Here is a 20,072-nt window from a genome sequence, read left to right as displayed (position 1 = left end):
GTCATTTTTACCTTTTTATTAAACCTTGGTGATATATGATGGTCCTAATGATATGGATGCCAATTTGGTTAGGGTGGGAATCAACAACACGGACAGAGAAAGAAAATTATTTAACATATTATTTATGAACTCCTTCGTGTCTCTTGGGAAGACATTACTTTTCTCTAAAAGATATACTTTATCTAAGAAAAATACCTCTTCAATATATGACTAATTTTAACATTAAATTTATTCTCTTTTGCATATTGGTGAAGCAACATCATCCACCAAGTAGAGGGTTATTGTATAAGTGAGAGTGTGTCATTTTATTGTGTGATCACCTGTTACTATTATATACTAACAATATGTCCATCTATAGTTTGGTAGTACATCTTGCACTCAGATGATATTTTTACCTCCCTTTTATTGGAAGGGATAAGAGTTGGACTAGACAAGGTATCTTTTCATCACAATCTTCAATCTTAGTTCTAATTTTTGTGATTCCTAGGCTAAGGCCAGAAATCTAAAAAAATCTTAGGGCAATTTGCTTTTGGAACAAAGTTAAGAAACTAAGGCATGCAACTTTGATTTCCATAAATCTAAAGAAAAAGACCTTAATACCAGGTATAACACAATCCTATTCCCAAATAGCTTTTATCTTCTTAAGGGGAGACAACCGTTCACAAGCAAATGGTTGGTATTATTAGGGTATCTAAGATACAGCACCTGAGAAAACTATACTTCAAATTTTAAACTTTCATACTATATGTGAATACAACTATCTGACCATAAACGGTTATTTAAGAAGAAAAAAAAATAGAAAAATACCTGTTTCAAATTTACATTCACTATAGTTTTATATTTTCCAGCAATGAATATTGATGATAATTAAAGCATCTATCAAACATTGACCATAGAAATAGATGTAACAATATCTACATTCTTGATAGGGACCTAAAGATGTAAAATTCCTAACTCAATTGCAATTTCACTATTGACAAGTTGTGTAGGCTACAAGGCAGAGCATACTAGGAAAATTCAAATTTCCAGCCTAACAAATGGGAGGTAAACGGCAAAAAATTTAATCGAAGATTGAACCACAAAAATATATTATAACATATATGATACAGGGAGTGTTCAACTTGTATCTCCAACTTGTACTTGTTAACAAATGAAATATTTCCAAAATTAGAAGTCAATCAATCTCTCTCTCTCTCCAAACACGGTAACTGCAGAAATCACAGATACCTAAACTTCACCAACCATCCTCTCAATAAAAGCTTTGATTCTTTGGAACTGTACAATTCGAAACACTAGAACGAAATCTTATACACAATACCCATCATTCCAAGCACGCCATGGAAGGAGACCCCATGCTCACTCCTACTTCCTGTAAATCTATACAAGGCCGCCTTCCTTTGGACTGTTCTCAAGGGACCTGATCTATTCCCATGCCTAATCGGTAAAGACATCTCATCCCCAAACAAACTTGAAGCTGAAAACAGTCTGTTTTCCATCTCTTCAATTGGACCAGAACTGTACTCCATTGTGATGAATTGTGATGAACGAAGAGGCATGCCCATAAGTTAACCAAGGGGTGAACCCACTTGCATTCCACCAACTGCTATCAAAAGGGGCAAAGTCTCCTTTAAATTCAGATTCTAGAGCAAAAGACTCCTTTCAACTACAGCAATCTCCACAAGTCTCATCTGTGTCATTGTATATTAGTTTCAGAACTTGCACAACTTCACCCATAAAATGTCTTTGAGTCACCTCTGGGTGAACACACATGGAAGCAATGGCTACCACCTTAGCCATGTCATCGAAGTCATAACTTCCAGCAAAAGAATGATCAACCAACTGCTCCAAACCTTCTCTACTGGTCAGTAATGGCCATGCCCAAGTTACCGGATTCTCCCGTTTAGGAGGTTGGGACATGTCCACAGGTTTTCTTCCAGTGAGAAGCTAAAGGAGCACAACCCCATAATTGTAGAAATAGATGCCCTATCATTGCATATTCTGGGGCAACATACCTGCAAACCCATTATATTCAAAGTTCATTAATATTTGGAATTGCTAACTGGAAATATGGTAGTATATATACAAATGAATACTTCTTAATCCAAAGTATGTCACAGAATATGTGGGGAGAGAGAGAGAGAGCATGTCCAATCAAGAACCTACTTGAATTTATAGAATTGTAAGACTATGACTTCAAAATATTATGATTACCCAAAAGTTCCCATGACCCGAGTAGAAATATGACGACTTCCTTCAGTTGCTTCCCTGGCCAACCCAAAATTTGAAACCTTGGGGTGAAGTCATCTTCTAATAAAACTTTAATAGCCTTGAAATCACGGTGTATTACACAAGGATTAGAATCTTCATGAAGATAGGCCAATCCTCTTGCTGCTCCAAGGGCAATCTTCATCTGTGCATCCCAGTCTAGAGGGCCCTTGTTCTTGTCAACACCTAAAACACCAATACAAGGGCAATGTGGGAGGAAGTTTGCCAACTTATATTCCATTAAATAATTACAAACAAAATAAAATAAAAGGTAATGCAGAAAATATACCATGTAAATGGGACTCAACACTGCCATTGTGAACAAGCTCATACACCAAGCACCGTGTCCACCCTTCAATGCATATACCAATCAGTTTCACAAGATTACGGTGATGCAATTGACTTAGCATCTCAACTCTTGCAATAAATTCACGGTCCCCATTTTGATTATCCCTTGTAAGCAATTTAACTGCAACTTCAGTTTCATCTTCCATAATCCCACAGTAAACACGTCCAAATCCTCCTTCACCCAAAATCCTCTTTGAACTGAACTTATTTGTTGCCTTCTCAAGCTCAGCAAGTGCAAATGTTTTAGCAGAGAGAACACAGGTAGCCATGGTGGACATTAGGGATACTGATGTTGAGCTTGCAATACTACTTGATAATACAGACCCTATGCCTGCGTTAAATGCAGAGGACTAATTATTTTGACTAAGAAAAAAGTGTGTTGATGCAGCTCATTAGGTAACACTCATATTAATCAGCTTATTATACAATTGTTCATGCAAGAGGAATCTTCCATGATTGGCCAGTGCGTTGATACATCAAAAGTTAATAACCCAGCTTTAAAAGACTGGCCAGCGTGGACTAAGAAGATGCAGTATCAGTTTTAAATGATAGGTCTGCGAGAATTAATGACAAAGTTATTAAAGGTATTGTGATTGATATAAAATATTTATTTATTTCACTAAATTTTGTAACATGGTTCTCTTGCTAGCATTTGACACGGCACAACTTAGACCTTATAGGATATTCATCATCCATCAGCAGTGAATGTCCAAAACTATTTACTGATGTCATAAATTATTAGGGTTTTTTTTTTTTTTTTTTTCAAATATAAAAAAAGGGTTAGAAACACACACCCCTTGGGGAGGTACCAACTCCCCCAACTGGGTGGTGGTGATACATTACTAGGGTTTGAAAGAGCATTTTCTTAAAATGCACAAATTATTTAAAAAGGTAAAATAAAAGAAAACAAATGGGACTAGCTTCACCCTTTCACAGAATTGCCTTTTTGATGACACAATTGCCATTTTTTTGGGCCAGAAGAAAGAGATTATATCTTCCCTTTTTGTCAATTATTGGGCAGTTTGCAAAGAAATGAATATTTTCAACATCGTATGTGTGAAAAAAAAAAGTTTTTAGAATCAAAGCATGGAATGTGTGCTTTTCATGGGATCCATCAGTGGTGAAAGTCTCATGTAGGAAATCTTAAGCCCAAAAAACAAAAGGCCCATTAGTCTTTATTTTAATAGATCATGTGACTTTCAATGAAGTTGGATCACTAGGATTTTACTAATTATATGTAAGATTTCTAGAGTCACCAAATGCTTTTTTTTTCCTGATAAATTGATAATTGGGGGGATGGAGGGATTTGAACTCTAAACAACTTCGTTAGAAACACCAAATGGTGCTAGTTGAGCTACAATGTTCTTAGTGAGTCACTAATTATAAATAGCATTTTTTCTTGAATTATTGCGGGTAACCTTTTCTGATCCATTTTATGAAATTTCATATTTGAATATTTCTTGAGCTTCGAGCCTAGAAATTGATATCTAATTGTTCCAACTTCAATCTTATTCTCTCTATTTTTCTTCTCTTTTTTAATCTTATTGCTGGAATTTCTTTTTCTACGCTAAACGTAAGTCCTCACCACATCAAGTTGTATTAGAGCAAAAGATCCTAGATCTAAGCCAAAAAATTCATATCTGAGTCAAAGGTAGTAACTTTAAGCTATGGCTGGCCGTGGTAGAGATCATGAGGGTAGATGAAATCAAGGCTAGTAGAAAAAAAATAATGAGATGAGGCGTATTATTGAAGATTTATTGCTAGCTATTCTTTTCAGCAACAGGAACTAGTGGGAGACTCAAATGAAGATTTTGGAAGGAAACTACAACCCCTTGGACATGTTGGAAAGTGGTCATGAGGATGAGAATGATGATATAGAAGATGAAAACTCCTTTCATGATACCAGATAGAGCATGCACCATGAGGTAGGTTGGAAGATCAGTTGGTGTGTGTAGTTGAACTGAAGGATGAAAATTTTGAAAGAGTCTGCGCCACAAACTGAGATTCTCTTTATGATGGTTTAGGGGTGAGTACTTAATACAAATTAAAGATATTATTTTATTAAAGTAATGTACATCAAGAGTTCGATGCAAGTCCTAAGAGTGTTCTTTTGGACACGGAAGATCTACATACACACAATTTGAAAAACCTAGTACTGTTCGATGGAATTCAAAATTGAAAATTTTTAGTGAAGATGGATACTTTTACTTGGAATTGTGATGTTTAATAATTTTTCTATTCGCATAATGCTGAATCATGATAATCTTCCTTTTATGAAGATAAAGATACAAGATTTGATTGTGTTTAGGAAGAATTTATGGAGGAAGAGCTGCGAGACAAAATTCGACAAGCTCCAAGAGATACATGGACGGGGTTAAACCAATTTTAGAACAAAGTTGTATGGTGTCAGGTGATGGTACTTTGTTCTACGTGACTTGTTCATGTTACAAATTGAAGAAATGTCCCAAACCTTGTTATGCAGAAGTTCTTATTGGCATATTAAGGCTAAGTAGCTATTTCTTGATGCTTTTTTTTTTATAACTACTATTTCTTGATGCATTTAAGAAGACAAAGAATGAAAAGATAGAAAATATTATTTGAGACTCCGATAAATTGTGGAGAATTGAAGCCCAACCAAGGACGAATTTTCTCCAACCCAAGGAGAACTGATGTAGGAAAATTTAAGCCCCCCCAAAAAAGGCCCATCAGTCCATTCTCTTTTATTTCTATAAATCACGTTTCATTTATTATTATGTCTCGAGTATTTGAAAAGGTCATTTGACTAGCATGTGACTTTTAATGAAGTTGGTAGGTTAAGATTTATTTATTTATTTTTGATAAGTAACAAAACTTTATTGATTAAAAAAAGAAAAGAAAACCCAGGTACACTGGTGGTGTATTTGAGTAGCAGTACATCAAACACTCAAATTACAAAGCTCTAACATATCTAATAAATTAGAACAAGGAAAAGAGTTAAAAGCAGCACTCCAATCCAGAAGAGAGTGAAGAAGAAGAGATTTAATTGTTATATATAAGATGAAAGATTAGAATTCTAGAGTTGCTAAAGGCTTTTATACATAGAATTTTTTAAATCGTGAGCATCCTTTTTGTATAGCCTTCAAAAAATTTCAGATTTGATCTCTTCCCACATTTTCTGATGACTTGGGAGCTGTTTATGATATTATGCTTCTTTGGTGTCTCCTAGGTAATGCTTTATTATGTGATGGGAGGTTTATCATGTTGTACGAGGCTCTTTGGGAAGAGAAGTAATGGGAGGATTTGGAAAGTGGTTCCTCCGTGTCTAATGTGGCGTCTTTTGAGAAAAAGGAATGCATGTTACTTCGAGGAGCCAGAGTGCTGAAGTTCATGAACTCCCTTGAGATTGTGCTTTGCATTTGAAGACCTTATATGAATGGACTTTGACACCTCCTATCTCTTCTATAGCATGCTTTTGAAGACTTTTCTTACCCCTCCTTTTTTTGTTCTTTACTCCTACATCTCATGTACTTGGGTTGCTGCCCTCTGCTTCGTTTTTTATATTATTTTTTGCAATGATTTCTTTACTTAGAAAAAGCAATTCAGATCCAACCTCATTCCAATTATCCTTTTTCTTTGCCTTATTCTTATTGGAATTTCTTCTTAAACCCTTCTACAACACTAGACCCAAGTTCTACTCACCACATCAAAGTTCATATTACTGGTCTGGTAAATTAATAGTGTTTGAAGGAATTTTCCTCTTTACTTCAGACATTATTAACAAAAAAAAAATAAGAACATTATCATCAAATTTTTTAGCAGAAGGATGACTCAAAACAAATGGAATATCTAGGAAATATAATGCAAACGTGGAAATAAATCATGACCACAAGCCACAAGACTAACATCCATACTTTTGAGTAATAATTCACCAGGCATGACTAGATTTTGCGCAACCAAAAATGACAAATTATGATAGAACATTCATGATATTTTATTTATATATAATAATTAGGCACTAGGCAGGCATATAAAATAAATGGTGGCTGCAAAGGAACCAAAATTTTCACGCTAGGAGGACTAACACATATACAGTCATGATGGAGCATTGTTCACCATAAAAAGTTCAAAAACATTTGATGACATTGCATTTTAGTAAAAGCATCTACATAATAATTCATAAACTTACCAGATCTTTTGTTTGCAGGGGTGTAAATGCTGGACCAACGGCATTTGATGGTCTTCTAACCTTCCTCCACTTCAAAAAGATAGAGACCGCTCCAATGAAAACTAATAGGAGCAAAAATGCAGACAAAGATATTATGGCAATGGTTTTGAGGTCCATCCGATGGTTCTTGTTGATAAATTTTTCTGTGATTGGGAGATCTGCAACACTTCCTGTTGGTCCATTGCCAATGTAACTCCCATAAGGTGGTGAAGAAGGAATCCCTGATGAAAACTATTTCAGTGACCAAAACACGATAATAAAATAAAAAAGAAGGATACTTGAAGGACTCCTTTTTGTTCTTTTCCCCTTTTGCTAGAAATTTAAAGGTAATCGGGGTAGGTAACTGGATAACTAATGTATAGCACTTCATAGTTACCGAAAAGAGTTGTATTTAGAGGCACTTTCTTATGCCAAAATCTGTCAGATGTCAGTACTGCAGTAGTATTATCAAACTTCTCTCCCAGTGGAACCAAGTTAATATCCACAACTGTACTTTCCTGATTTTGACTATCGGCAATAACACCCATAATTTTAACTTGGCTTTGCTCCAAATAGGTGCCTTCCGCAATCTCAATCTCTAGCTCCCTCATTACTGGAAAAACAGATAAAGTGGCTACATCCAGAAGAAGTCTGACTTTCATGGGAAACACACAACCACAAGGTGAATCAATGGGAGTTGCAGTAAGTGGCTCTATACAAATTTGATCACAAGCTGCCAAAAAATCCATTAACAAGTACATGAATGGTTAAAAAACTCAAAACGAGCAACAGAAAAAGACCTTTAACTTTCATTCTAGCTTATGAGATGAACAAGATATTACGATCGATCTTTCAAATAATGTTCAAAATTTCCAACCACCAATTGTATTTAGCCTTAAGGCATTAATTTTATGTGATTTCTATTCCATAGGGTTTGTGAGTCACTTTACCAAGCAAAAAAAAAAAAATTCAAACCATTTTCCCTAGTATAAACACGCACTTAAGGCATTAAGAGAGAGAGAGAGAGAGAGAGAGAGAGAGAGAGCGCAATGGTACAATTACCAATTTTGTTAAGTGATAATTTCTATTTTATCATAAGAACATTTTGAATTCAACTTTTAAAGACTTTTTTCTCTACCATTTTGTTGATCCTGTATTCCACCCAAAACATGGCCAAAATGGCCCTATACCACCTTTTTTTGAAATTTTTAGCAACAAAACACTGTTTCGGAAATAAATGGCAAAGTACCACTTTTTCCAGAACTCGAGTTTCAGAAACTCGAGTTCGTCAAAAAAATTATGTGGTACTCGAGCTTGGTAAACTCGAGTACCATTTACACAATACTCGAGTATACCAAACTCGAGTACATTTTATAAATAAAATGCAAAAAAAAAAAATTTACACAGTACTCGAGTTTGGTAAACTCGAGTACTGTGTAATTTTTTTTTTTTTTTTTTTTTTTTTTCTGTTTTGATTTGTTTTTTTGTTTGGGGATATACAAAAAATAAATATAAAGATAAAAATAAGAATTTTATTTATTTAAATAGAAGCATTGTAAAATATAGAGATTTTAATTTCGAAATATGAATTTAATTTTTACATTAATTAAAATTGTTCACTATTTTCCGTATAAACAAATTCTACGATTTTGCATAAAATTATTTTTTGTTCAGTATTATTTATGAAATTATTCGCTCTCTTTTTTGCATAAATTATTTTCTGTTCACTATTTAAAAAAATTTTCACTGTTTTCTTATAAAACACCAAGTGAAATCGTGTTTTCTAAATTTAAACACCAAATCTGAATGCTTTTTCATGTTTGAATTTCACAATAATCGAATATATTTTTCTGCTTTGATAAAATCTGTTTCTACATTAATAAAATTTTCTCTCTGCACATCATATTTACTGTATATTCAAATCTGCTTACACAGTACAGTGTAATTTTTTTTTTTTTTTTTTTTTTTTTTATGTTTATTTTTTGTATATTCGAATACTTATTTTTATCTTTATATTTATTTTTTGTATATCCCCAAACAAAAAAACAAAACAAAGCTCGAGTATTTATAAAATGTACTCGAGTTTGGTATACTCGAGTATTGTGTAAATGGTACTCGAGTTTACCAAGCTCGAGTACCACATAATTTTTTTGACGAACTCGAGTTTCTGAAACTCGAGTTCTGGAAAAAGTGGTACTTTGCCATTTATTTCCGAAACAGTGTTTTGTTGCTAAAAATTTCAAAAAAAGGTGGTATAGGGCCATTTTGGCCCCCAAAACATGCTCCTCTTTTAAAAGATAAAGGCCACTGATTGACTTTCCTAATATGCACTGGCTTTATTTGAATTTGTAAATTAAAAAAAAAAAAAAAAAAAAAAAAACCTATTATAACATCTGAAACAAAATAGAAAAGGCATGAGTGCCAGCTTAACCTTTTAGGGTGGTAACTTTTTAATCTAGCAAATTTCAAGGCAAAAAAAATTGATATTTGCCTCACCAACAAGCAAAAATTTTGACAGCAGACACTAAGAAATTAAAAACAAGGTTATTCACGGGTTACTTATCACATATATCTTTCATACATATTTTAAGTGTTCTTGATATCTTGATACTTATGCATTTTGCATAAGGGTTCTTTACAGACATTTGGTCACACAAAAGAGTCACGCATACCACAAGTTAATGCTACTGATCAGTATAAAAAATCATCTACTTCTCCTAGTTACCACCGAACACAATGGTATGGCCCTATTTCATTGTAGATATCTCAGTATCCTTTTTTTTATATTACAAATGTGCGTGTGAGCAACACAAACTCTCAAGTAGACAAATTCAATTTGACAGATGGATATTACCATGGTTTTTTGAAGGGGATGGAGTAATTGCATTGGGTTTAACATGCTGATGATGACGAGGATGACCGCATATTGGTGAGGGATTACTGCTAGGACCTGACATATATAAGTAAAGATAGAGAAAACTATTAACAACAACGTAATGTCAAGCTGTTAATATTATGAGCACGGTAATACCTTGGTAAAGTGGAGAAGGTGCAGGGCAATGGATGGTCACAAAGAGGGCTTATAAACCCATGTTTTGGGTGGTTTTGATGCAGCAAATGACACACCCATCGAAATTGACCTTTCTGCAAGAAGTAAAGGAACATCATATTTAAGCACAACTGAAGATATTCATGGACAGTTATCAATAAAAGCTGGAATGGATCTAAACTATTGCTAAATGATGCATTGCATTAAGTGGCCACATAAATCTTACATTGAATGCACTAGTGAGGCACTCAGGGAAAGAAAGAGGGTAAACAAATTTGAATTATATGTTCTCAAGAGATGTTAACAAAAGGAGATATGAAAGGCATTCAGCTGATAAGCAGATGAAAAAAAAAAAATCTTATAAAGTGTTTCTTTGTATCAGGATAAGCAAATGAGCAAGAAATGTCTTCTAATTGATGTATTATGTTGGGCTTGAGCAATTTAACTTGATTTGATAGCTAAAGTCAGTGTGGTCCAAAGTATGCTACGTGCTCGGGTGAGATGAGCTGCCACTAAGGTCACCTCCAAGAGCTCCAAAGCTAGGAGGCTTTAGTGAGGTGCTCACCTTCAAAGTCTAAGCAAGGCACCTTTAGTGAGATGTCCACCTAATGCCTAGGCACCCTTTAAGGCGTCTGAGGCAATGCCTAAAAGAAATTCCAAATACACACATATATACCAACGCACACTTTAGTGCCTGGGTGAGTGCCTCAAGCAATGTTTAAGGCGCATGAGGCGACGCCTAAAAACAATTCAACACAAGCACACACACGTATATAAATATTCCACAATTTGGCAAAAGCAGGCAGTCTTTATTTTATTAAAGTGGGGGTTGAGCTAGCCACCACAAACATATTAAAGACAAAACAGGAGAGAGAAAAGGGGGGGGGGGGGGGGGGAACACAACTACAAGAATGAAACTCTGGAATCTGCTTATGAACAGTACAAATTTCAGTCCACCCAATGCATAATGGGAAGGTTCCAACATTCTTCTTAATTCAATCCCAAAGTCCCTCAATCCTTGTTGTAACTTTCCAGCAGGGATAATGATAGATCTCCGCAACCCACCTACCTTAAGCTCAGTCACTGATAAATACTGACCAAACAAGTTTGACCCCCATTGCAAAGTGTAAGCAGTATCACCTTCCCTGAGCGTGAAGAGCTGCTTTGGATTAACTCCAATCATGGTGTGTTCCAAGTTCCACATTGACCAAATTGCAGCACTCTTGCCCATAAAAACTGATTGCATGTAGTATTTTCCCCGTTCAAAAATCCTAAGGGAGAAAAAATTCCCTCCTTCCTCCACCACCAATTGAAACAGCTTAGATTCAATAAAAAAAACTTTGGAAACCACCCATTCCAAACCACTAACAATATGTCCATCTATAGTTTGGTAGTACATCTTGCACTCATAGGATATTTTTACCTCCCTTTTATTGGAAGGGATAGGAGTCGGACTAGACAAGGTATCTTTTCATTACAATCCTCAATCTTAGTTCTAATTTTGGGGATTCCTAGGCTAAGGCCAGAAATCTAAAAAGATCTTAGGGCATTTTGCTTTTGGAGCAAAGGTAAGAAACTAAGACCTGCAACTTTGATTTTCATAAGTCTAAAGAAAAAGACCTTTGATACCAAGTAGAACACAATCCTATTCCCAAAAATCTTTTAACTTCTCAAAGGGAGACAACAATTCACAAGCAAATGGTTTGTATTATTAGGGTATCTAAGATACAGAACCACTATACTTTAAATTTTATACTTTCATACTATACGTGAATACAACTATTGACTATAAACAGTTCCTTAAGAAGAAGAAAATAATAGAAAAAACCTGTTTCAAATTCACATTCATTATAGTTTTATATTTTCCAGCAATGTATATTGATGATAATTAAAGCATCTATCAAACATTGACCACATAAATAGATGTAACAATATCTACATTCTTGATAGGGACCTAAAGATGTAATATTCCTAACTCAATTGCAATTTCACTATTGACAAGTTGTGTAGACTACAAGGCAGAGCATACTAGGAAATTTCAGATTTCCTACTAAGCAGTTGAACTATGCATAAGAGACACACTGAACGTTTTGAGATTCCAGGACAGTCTTTGCAGTTTCCTTGACTACTTGTCTGCTGACGTGGTGCTGCCGACACACAGGCATGTAGACAGACCAATCAGTTCGGTCTGTGTCTCCACCGTTTTCCTTAGTTGAACTATGCATAAGAGACACACTGAACATTTTGAGATTCCAGGACAGTCTTTGCAGCTTCCTTGACTACTTGTCCACTGACATAGTGCTGCCGACACACAGGCATGTAGACATCAGCCCCACCAATCAGTTCAGTCTGTGTCTCCTCTGTTTTCCTTAAGGTGAAGAAAGCACGTTTACCGCAAAGTTCACAGCAAGCAGTTAATTTGGTCACGGAATCAGCCAGGGGAATTATATCCAGCACAGAACCAAAGCTCCTCCTGTCAACAATATTTATATTCATCATTAGAAGGATCTTGTTAGAATTTCCAAGCAATGCAATATCATATGATGCCATTTAATTGCAAAAAAGCTTTTCAAGTTATAACCTAATTGTTTCTCAAAGAAAAGAAAAGTTAATAAGCTAAAACTCTCAATCCAAAAAGAATAGTTAATGACCTAAACGCCGTTATATGAATGGTGGTAGATTATAATTAGGTAAAAAAAATTGAAAAAAAATCACGAGCATAAAAATAGCTAAATATAATTGGTGGCCTATTTAAATACCTTAAATAATTACCATCTAGTCCAGCAACTATTACTCTTTTGCCATCATGATCAGCAGCTTCACGACAGAAATCATAAAGGTCCTCAAAGAATTGAGCTTCATCAATACCAATCACATCTAACTGTCACCAAATACAGGTCAAAACTAAGTATCACTCCTACTTATCAAAAAAAAAAACTATCACTCCTAGTGTACATAAAAAACTGATGAAAGTTAAACGCAATAATCTCACCAAAAAAAGCCAGAAAACCATGCTCATTTCAAATTGAGATATTTCTCAGACACACAAACCACTTACTCATTACTGAGACACTGCACATTTGCCAAAAAACAATAATGTTGTTTCAAACAATACAGAGAGAGAGAGAGAGAGAGAACACGTGCACACAAAAGAAAATAGTTCTGTATTTTTATACAAGAAAGGATAACTGTTCGTAATACATGTATCACAAATTGTGTCATTGGAATACCTGATCATATGCATCAAGACCAAACTTTTGTCTAAATGATGACAAATCAGGTAAGGCCAAGCATGGCAATTTCGCCCCATCATGTGTCACGATCGAATCCAATCCATATCTTGTATCCTTATTTGATTTTATTATTGCCACACTTCTGCATAACAGAGATGTAAAAAAGAAACAAAGCATCATAAGAATAATTCCAAAAACATTTAAACATTGTTCAATAAATCAAGTATTTGAATATTTTCTGCCCTGTATTTGCATAAAGCATGGAAATTTTTTTCCAACAGAAGTTTTGGTGTTTTTGTAGTTCAAATACCGGTGCAGCAAGATGCTTCACATAGTTGAAGTATCTCTTGAATGAACAATATCAATTGTGGTGATAAGAAGTTACAAGCTCCCATAGTTAAATTGATTAAAATCAAAAGCTTTAGATAACAAATGGAAGAAATCCAAATAGAACACTGATCCCTTTCTAATACTCAAAAAACTAGAATTCCAATATCTATATAGGGTCCTAGGGTCTTCAAGAAAATAATGGGAGAGGAAAGGGATCTTAGGTTTAGGGTTCGGGTCCTGACATAATATTTTCAGCTTAAATGTTGCAGCACATTAGAATAGACCTAGATTTAGAGGCAAATAAGAAACTTAGTCAGACATAACTGTTTTACAGACTTTACTAAGCACAAGAGAAGGTTATTATGCCAATAAAATGAAATTTGATATCAATTACTTCTAACAAATGGAAAGAAATGAAATTGAGAACAAGTTATATGACATCCAAAATAGTTTATGAAAAATAATGGGTTTAGAGTGATAAGGATCTTGCAAAAAATGACTTTAGATATGTATATGGACAAAGAGGATTAAGGGAGGGGGCCATGTAATTTCTAGAAGGATGAGAACTAAGGAGGAAAGGTTGAGAAAGCAGTTGGGAGAAGTGATTACATATCTTGCATAAATGACACATAATTTGATAAGCTTTTGTTTCAATTTTGAGGTTCTTTTTATATGATTTATATCTATTTTGGGAACTTAAGGAAAGCGGAGGAGTGAGAAATGCCAGGAATAAACAGGTGCATTTCTCATATATCACACTAAACAACAACAACCAAGCCCTAATCCCAAAATTTTTGGGGTTGGATTCTCATATATCATATAGTATCATGCAAGATTTTACACATTTATCATCGATTATATATCATATCATACAACAACACCAGCCAACCCTTAATCCTGAAATTTTGGGTTGTCTTCTCATATATCATATCATACAAGTAAATTTTCATACACTTGTCATTGATCTAGATTGCCTGTGAATTCAACAAATTTTGACCTTTACACATCATCAAAAAACCTGAACAGACTGAACACATAGATACATATGCAAGCATCAATATGCATTATTCGAAATGCAATTTTTGGCATTAGCAGGAGTCAGGACACTGAACGGGTCGACCTATATGCTTGGACAGATGGAATGGCTCTATTGCTGCTGTAACCAGAATTAATAAACTGAAACTAAGGCTGTGTTTGGTTGCTGGAAATCATTTTCCGGAAAATACATATTTTCCGGAAATGCTAATTTCCGGAAAAGGAAAATGTATTTGGGTGTTTGGCTGTTTCAGAAATCGTTTTACGGAAAATCAATTCCGGTGTTTGATTCGTCCAAAATTTCATATACATAATCCACAAATACACAGTTTAATCGACAATGGATAATTGAAAAAAATTAATAAATAACCTGCAATCAGAAAAGTCCCAAAATTTTGATATACATTACCCACAAATACACAGTTATAAACAATGTATAATACAAAAATTAATAAATAAAAACATGTAAATAATTATATAAATATTTATATAAATAAACAACTAAATAGAAATATATATATATATATATATTTCAGTGATCGGATCGGGCTTTCTCAAAAAAGAAAAAAAGAAAAAAAAAGAGATCGGTGTGGCGGATCGGACGTGTGGACCGGTGAGGTGAGTGGATCGGATGTGTGGGTCGGAGGTGAGGTGAGTGTGTGGCGGATCGGTGTGAGTTTGAGCTGTCACTCACCGTGGGTCTGCGGTGTTTGGCGCGGTGGTCGTCTGGCAGAGCTCGGCGTGACCGGTGTGAGGTAGATCGGTGTCGGCGTGACCGGTGTGAGGTAGATCGATCGCGATTTGGTTGCTGGAAATCGTTCGTTCTCTCGCTCGTTCGCCGGATCGGAGCTCTGGGTTGCTAGATCGATCGCGGTTTGGTTGCTGGAAATCGTTCGTTCTCTCGCTCGTTCGCCGGATCGGAGCTCTGGGTTGCTGGATCGATCGCGGTTTGGGGTGCGTTTGAATCGACTTTCTCTCGCTCGTTCGCCGGATCGGAGCTCTGGGTGTGAGGTAGATTGTTTTTTTTTTGTTCTTTCTCTCTCGCTCGCGTGTTGTGTTTTCTGTTTTTTCTCTCCCTCTCTCTGCGTTTTGCAAGCCACGGAAATGAATTGAAGTGAAAATGAAGGTAGAAATTCATTTCCGTGGTCAAGGCTGAAAATTTCGGTCAACAGGAAATCAATTTCCGGAAAATAATATTTTCCGTCACAGCCAAACGCTCCATTTTCCGGAAATTGATTTCCGAAATTCGTTTGAAGTCGATTCAAACGCACCCTAAACAACTTTCTTTGGTACAGATAAAAATATGTTTAAATTCTTGAAGAATGAAATAACTAAAATGATCCAGATGCCTAATTAGATAATATTTGATATGTAACTGATATCTATTGAGCCTCACCCATAAGTGGACCTTCCAGATTCTACAAAATTTAAGCACCAAGGTTTTAGGCATACAGCTCTTACTCTCTCAAATAGCACTGCTTCGCAACAGAGAGATATTCACAGGAAATGAGTCATTTTCCATGACGTGGGTTAGTTGTCACTTAGATCAGGAACATAATCTGCATCCTTTGAAATACAAGTCATTTCTCTGATCAACTCATATAGCTCCTTAGATTGTTTATCACCCTTGAAGAAGAATTGGGACCCATTTTGAACTTCTATTCTGCTATAACCAGGCTCCTTTATGATCCCTGATTCCCGCATCACAGCCCTGACCTCTGCAGCATTTTCCCAAAACCCAAAGGTGGCATAAGCATTAGACAAGACCACATATTTTCCAGGATTTTCGGGTTCCAATTCAAAAAATTTCTTTGCTGCAAGCTTTACCAAGTTCATGTCTCCATGAACCCTACAAGCCCCAAGCAAAGCACCCCATATCACTGAGTGCTCCTTACAAGGTGAATTCAGAACAAACTCATACGCCTCTTGTAACTGGCCAGCACGCCCTAAAAGATCAACTATAGCTGCATAATGCTGCCCTCTTGGCTGAATTCCATAATCTTTGGTCATAGATGAGAAATATGCCCAACCCTCATCAAGCAAACCTCCATGGCTGCAAGCAGAAAGAACTGAAAGAAAAGTAACATAATTTGGTTTGAAACCTTCAGTTTTCATCCTATGAAAAGATTCCAAAACCTCTGCAACTTTTCCATGCTGACCATAGCCAGAGATTAAAGCAGTCCACATAACAACATTCCTATTTAAAGACTTGTCAAATACCCAATGCCCATCAGATAAACTACTGCATTTAAAGTACATGTCCATAAGGGCACTATTGACTACCACATTTTCCCTAATTTGACACTTGATCATGACACCATGGGCCTGTTTCCCATGCTCAAGTGTTGCTAAAGTGGCACAAGCTCTGAAGACTGATACAAAGGTATACTGGTCTGGAATAAAACCAGTCTGTCTCATCTTGTAATAAAGATTTAACCCCACTTCTTCAAGCCCCCTTTGCACATACCCTGCAATCATTGCATTCCATGAAACCAAGCTTTTCTCCCACAAATTATCAAATAGAACGTGAGCAGTTCCTAGATCCCCTGATTTCACATACAATATCAACAATTTAGTCTTCAAATACTCATTGGGATCATAACCAACAACAACCATTAGTGCATGGATTCTTCTCCCCTTCTTATACTCTTTTCTAAATATGCATTCCTGCAATAGAAGAGCATAGGTTCTTGGTTCCACTCGTACTCCAATAGTGCACAACAGTCCCACAGCTTCCCTCAATCTTCCCGAAATACAAAGACCCTTTAATGTTTCATCCAATTGGAGGTAGCTCTTGTAACGCTCAACCTGAAAGCTGGTGATAATCACATTCCATCAGTTGAACCAGTACATTGCCAAAATCTACTCTTTCCCAGTTCTAAAAATAATATATGCAATTACGCATGTCAATTCCATCAAACCTTGAGCAGCTTTACAAAAATCACATTACATACATAAGTATGTATATAGTAATGGAAAATTCCATCCAAATTGCCAAATATTCAAAGTACCCAATTCACTATTCAACCTAGGATCTCACATTTGGCACAGAAAATAATACTACCCACCAAATAAATGAAGCATTTTATCAACAAACTGCATGAATTCAAGCTCAAATTCAATTATAATACATACATATATAAAAATGTATGTAAGAATGGCAACATTCCGTTCAGACAGTCAAATATTCATACTACGTAATTCATCACTGAATCTAAACATCTCATCTTTGGCACAAAAAAAATACTACCCACCAAAAAAAAAAATTATCAACAACCCGCAAAATTCAATCATAAAACATAAATAAATATGCATATAAAAGCAGCATAACTCCAATCAACCCATTACACTACTGCACCTAAGACATCTCATATTTGGCACAATAACAACACTGTTCACCATTAAAAGCAACAATCTCAAAAAAAACTCACGAAAATACAAGCTCAAGCTCAATTATAATACATAAATTTAAAAGGGAACATTTCTATTCAAATAGTTAAACTACCCAATTCAGTACTGAACCTGAAATATCTCATCTTTAACACTAAACAACACCACCCACCCAAACGAGCTAAAATTTTATCCACAACCCACATAAATTTCAAGCATGTATATAACACACACAAAGAAAGTAACTAAAACTAGTGAAGGTTCACAAACCTGCCATTGCTGCTCTCAGATTGAATTCTGCGAAGAAGGGTGGTGGTTTTTCCAGCGAACATGGGGCCAACGATCACGTGAATCTCTCCGGGAGGCGACGGCGGAGTCAGTTGCTCCGTGTGCACGCCACGACTTTGGATTGAATGAATGGAACATGTGGGAGAAAAGGTTGTGGGTTTTAGGGGAAGGAAAATTGTGGGGTTGCGTGGAAAGGATTTTGAGGCCAAGGAAAGGAGGCCAAGATGAGCGGTTTTGGGGAGGTGAGAAGTGAAGGCTGACAACGTTGGGATCAGGAAGTACTTCATATGAGAGAGTGAGAGAGAGAGAGAAGAGAGCTTTCTTTGGATTAAGGTAGAGAAGTTTCAGACTTCAGAGGGCTTTAAGAGAGGGAGAAATAGCAATTATGTACCTTTTTTTTTTTCTTTTTAAAATGGAAAGCAATTATATATATATATATATATATATATATATTTATATATCCTTTTATAGAAAATGCTAACAAATGCCATAATTCATTTAAATTTTTTTTATGAGAATAAAAAAAAACTATTAATGTTTTGACAGTTTTTTTTATTTTCTATAAAAATAATGTCAAAATTTTTCTAAAATAAATTGTTAATCGATACTCTAAGGACACTCGTTAACATGACCCTTCTTTTATTTAAGTTGAAAAAATCATACAATCAACCAGGAAAAAAAAATATCTATCTCGTTATATCTATTAATGTATAAAATCAAATAATCTACTAAAAAATCATAATTTATTTTGTCACAAAACCTAGCTTTGATAATATTCATGTCAAGAGATACTTAGTTCATAATTTTCCTTAGTTCATAATTTTCCTCAGTTGTAAGGTAGCAACCTATTGTTTTTTCTTTTTCTTTTTCCTTTTTTATGGAGAGAAGGTCTATTAGAGATGATATATCTCTTTTATGAACCCTAGGTTTGTGTTGGAATTGAGATTATTCAATGAAATGTATCTTTAATTTTTTTTGTGCATTAGTTATATTTTGAGATTATGCAATATTAAATTGTAGATTGTGATAATTTTTTTTAAAAATAACATTGCTAATGCCAACCCGCACAACCCGCCTAACTTGCTGAGTTAAAACCACCAAAATTTGTAACCAATCCGCCAGATTTAGACTTTAGTGAGTCGGTGGCAAATTGGAATTTTCCCAACTCGCTAGTGGTAGATTGGATAAAAATATTGGCTTTTAACCCACCCAATCAAACTCGCGCACACTCTTAATCTGCTCTTCCCTACAAACACAACCTCTTCTCTTCTTCCTCTATCTGAACCCACAATCACAAACCCAAGCTCTTTTCTCCCTAATCAAACCCACAATCACAAATTCAACTGCTTATCTTCTTCCTCTGACTGAACCCACTCTTCTTTCCCTGACCAAACCCAAAAACCCAATCTTGAAACCTATTTGCTCATCTCAAAACTAAAGATTCAAGGGAGGGGATTAGGCTTCCATTTGGGTCAGACTAAAGCTCCATAGGTATAAACAATGGGTTATTAGGTTTTGGTTTGGGTTAGGGATTGGACGTTTGGTTGTAGGTCTTGTATTGCTGTCACAAGTTCATCACTGATTAGGGCAAAGCTTCTAGTCGATTCAACTCCAAAATAGGTTAGTTATATCTGTTAATCTTTCTATGATTTTGGTCTGAATCTTTTATGGAGCTTTGAAATGGTATTGTACGTAATTCAGCATTTCAATCTAGTTGTAATCTGTGCATTATATTATGTTTTTGTTTTTGTTCTTGTTATAGTTCATTGACTTTGTTGGTGCAAACACAATAATAATGGAAATAACATAAAGAGAAACTAAATAATACTTCTAAATATTATTAACTTAAAAGAAAAATTACACAACATTATTTAGATTGAGGCATGACACTCGCTCTCTTTTAGGAAATTCAAGCCTTTAGTTGGCTAAACGTTGTAACCAATGCAAATCT

General features: G+C 35.3%; 1 protein-coding gene and 1 pseudogene across 3 annotated transcripts; both read right to left on the bottom strand.

The window, feature by feature from the left end:
• Nucleotides 1-975: 975 nt before the first annotated feature.
• LOC115959592 lies at nt 976-9,926 on the bottom strand (annotated as a pseudogene).
• Nucleotides 9,672-18,500, bottom strand: LOC115959593 (thymidine kinase a-like). Of its 3 annotated transcripts, XM_031078037.1 has the most exons (5): nt 18,104-18,493; nt 13,076-13,220; nt 12,605-12,726; nt 9,828-12,318; nt 9,672-9,746 (listed from the first exon to the last, which is right to left on the bottom strand). In XM_031078037.1, exons 1-4 carry the CDS (start codon nt 18,406-18,408, stop codon nt 12,063-12,065), a joined length of 828 nt encoding a protein of 275 aa, XP_030933897.1. In that variant the 5' UTR covers nt 18,409-18,493; the 3' UTR covers nt 9,672-9,746; nt 9,828-12,062. The 3 variants fall into 3 exon arrangements, with proteins under 3 accessions (XP_030933897.1, XP_030933895.1, XP_030933896.1); XM_031078035.1 differs by lacking the exons at nt 9,672-9,746; nt 9,828-12,318; nt 12,605-12,726 and adding an exon at nt 15,905-17,258 and having other exon boundaries at nt 13,131-13,220; nt 18,104-18,500; XM_031078036.1 differs by lacking the exons at nt 9,672-9,746; nt 9,828-12,318; nt 12,605-12,726 and adding an exon at nt 15,840-17,258 and having other exon boundaries at nt 13,137-13,220; nt 18,104-18,500.
• Between the last annotated feature and the right edge of the window lie 1,572 nt (nt 18,501-20,072).

This window comes from Quercus lobata, chromosome 9, assembly GCF_001633185.2.
Source record: "Quercus lobata isolate SW786 chromosome 9, ValleyOak3.0 Primary Assembly, whole genome shotgun sequence".
Lineage (NCBI taxonomy): Eukaryota > Viridiplantae > Streptophyta > Magnoliopsida > Fagales > Fagaceae > Quercus > Quercus lobata.
The sequence above is the reverse complement of the archived record's forward strand: the minus strand, read 5'-3'. Positions and strand labels throughout refer to the sequence as shown.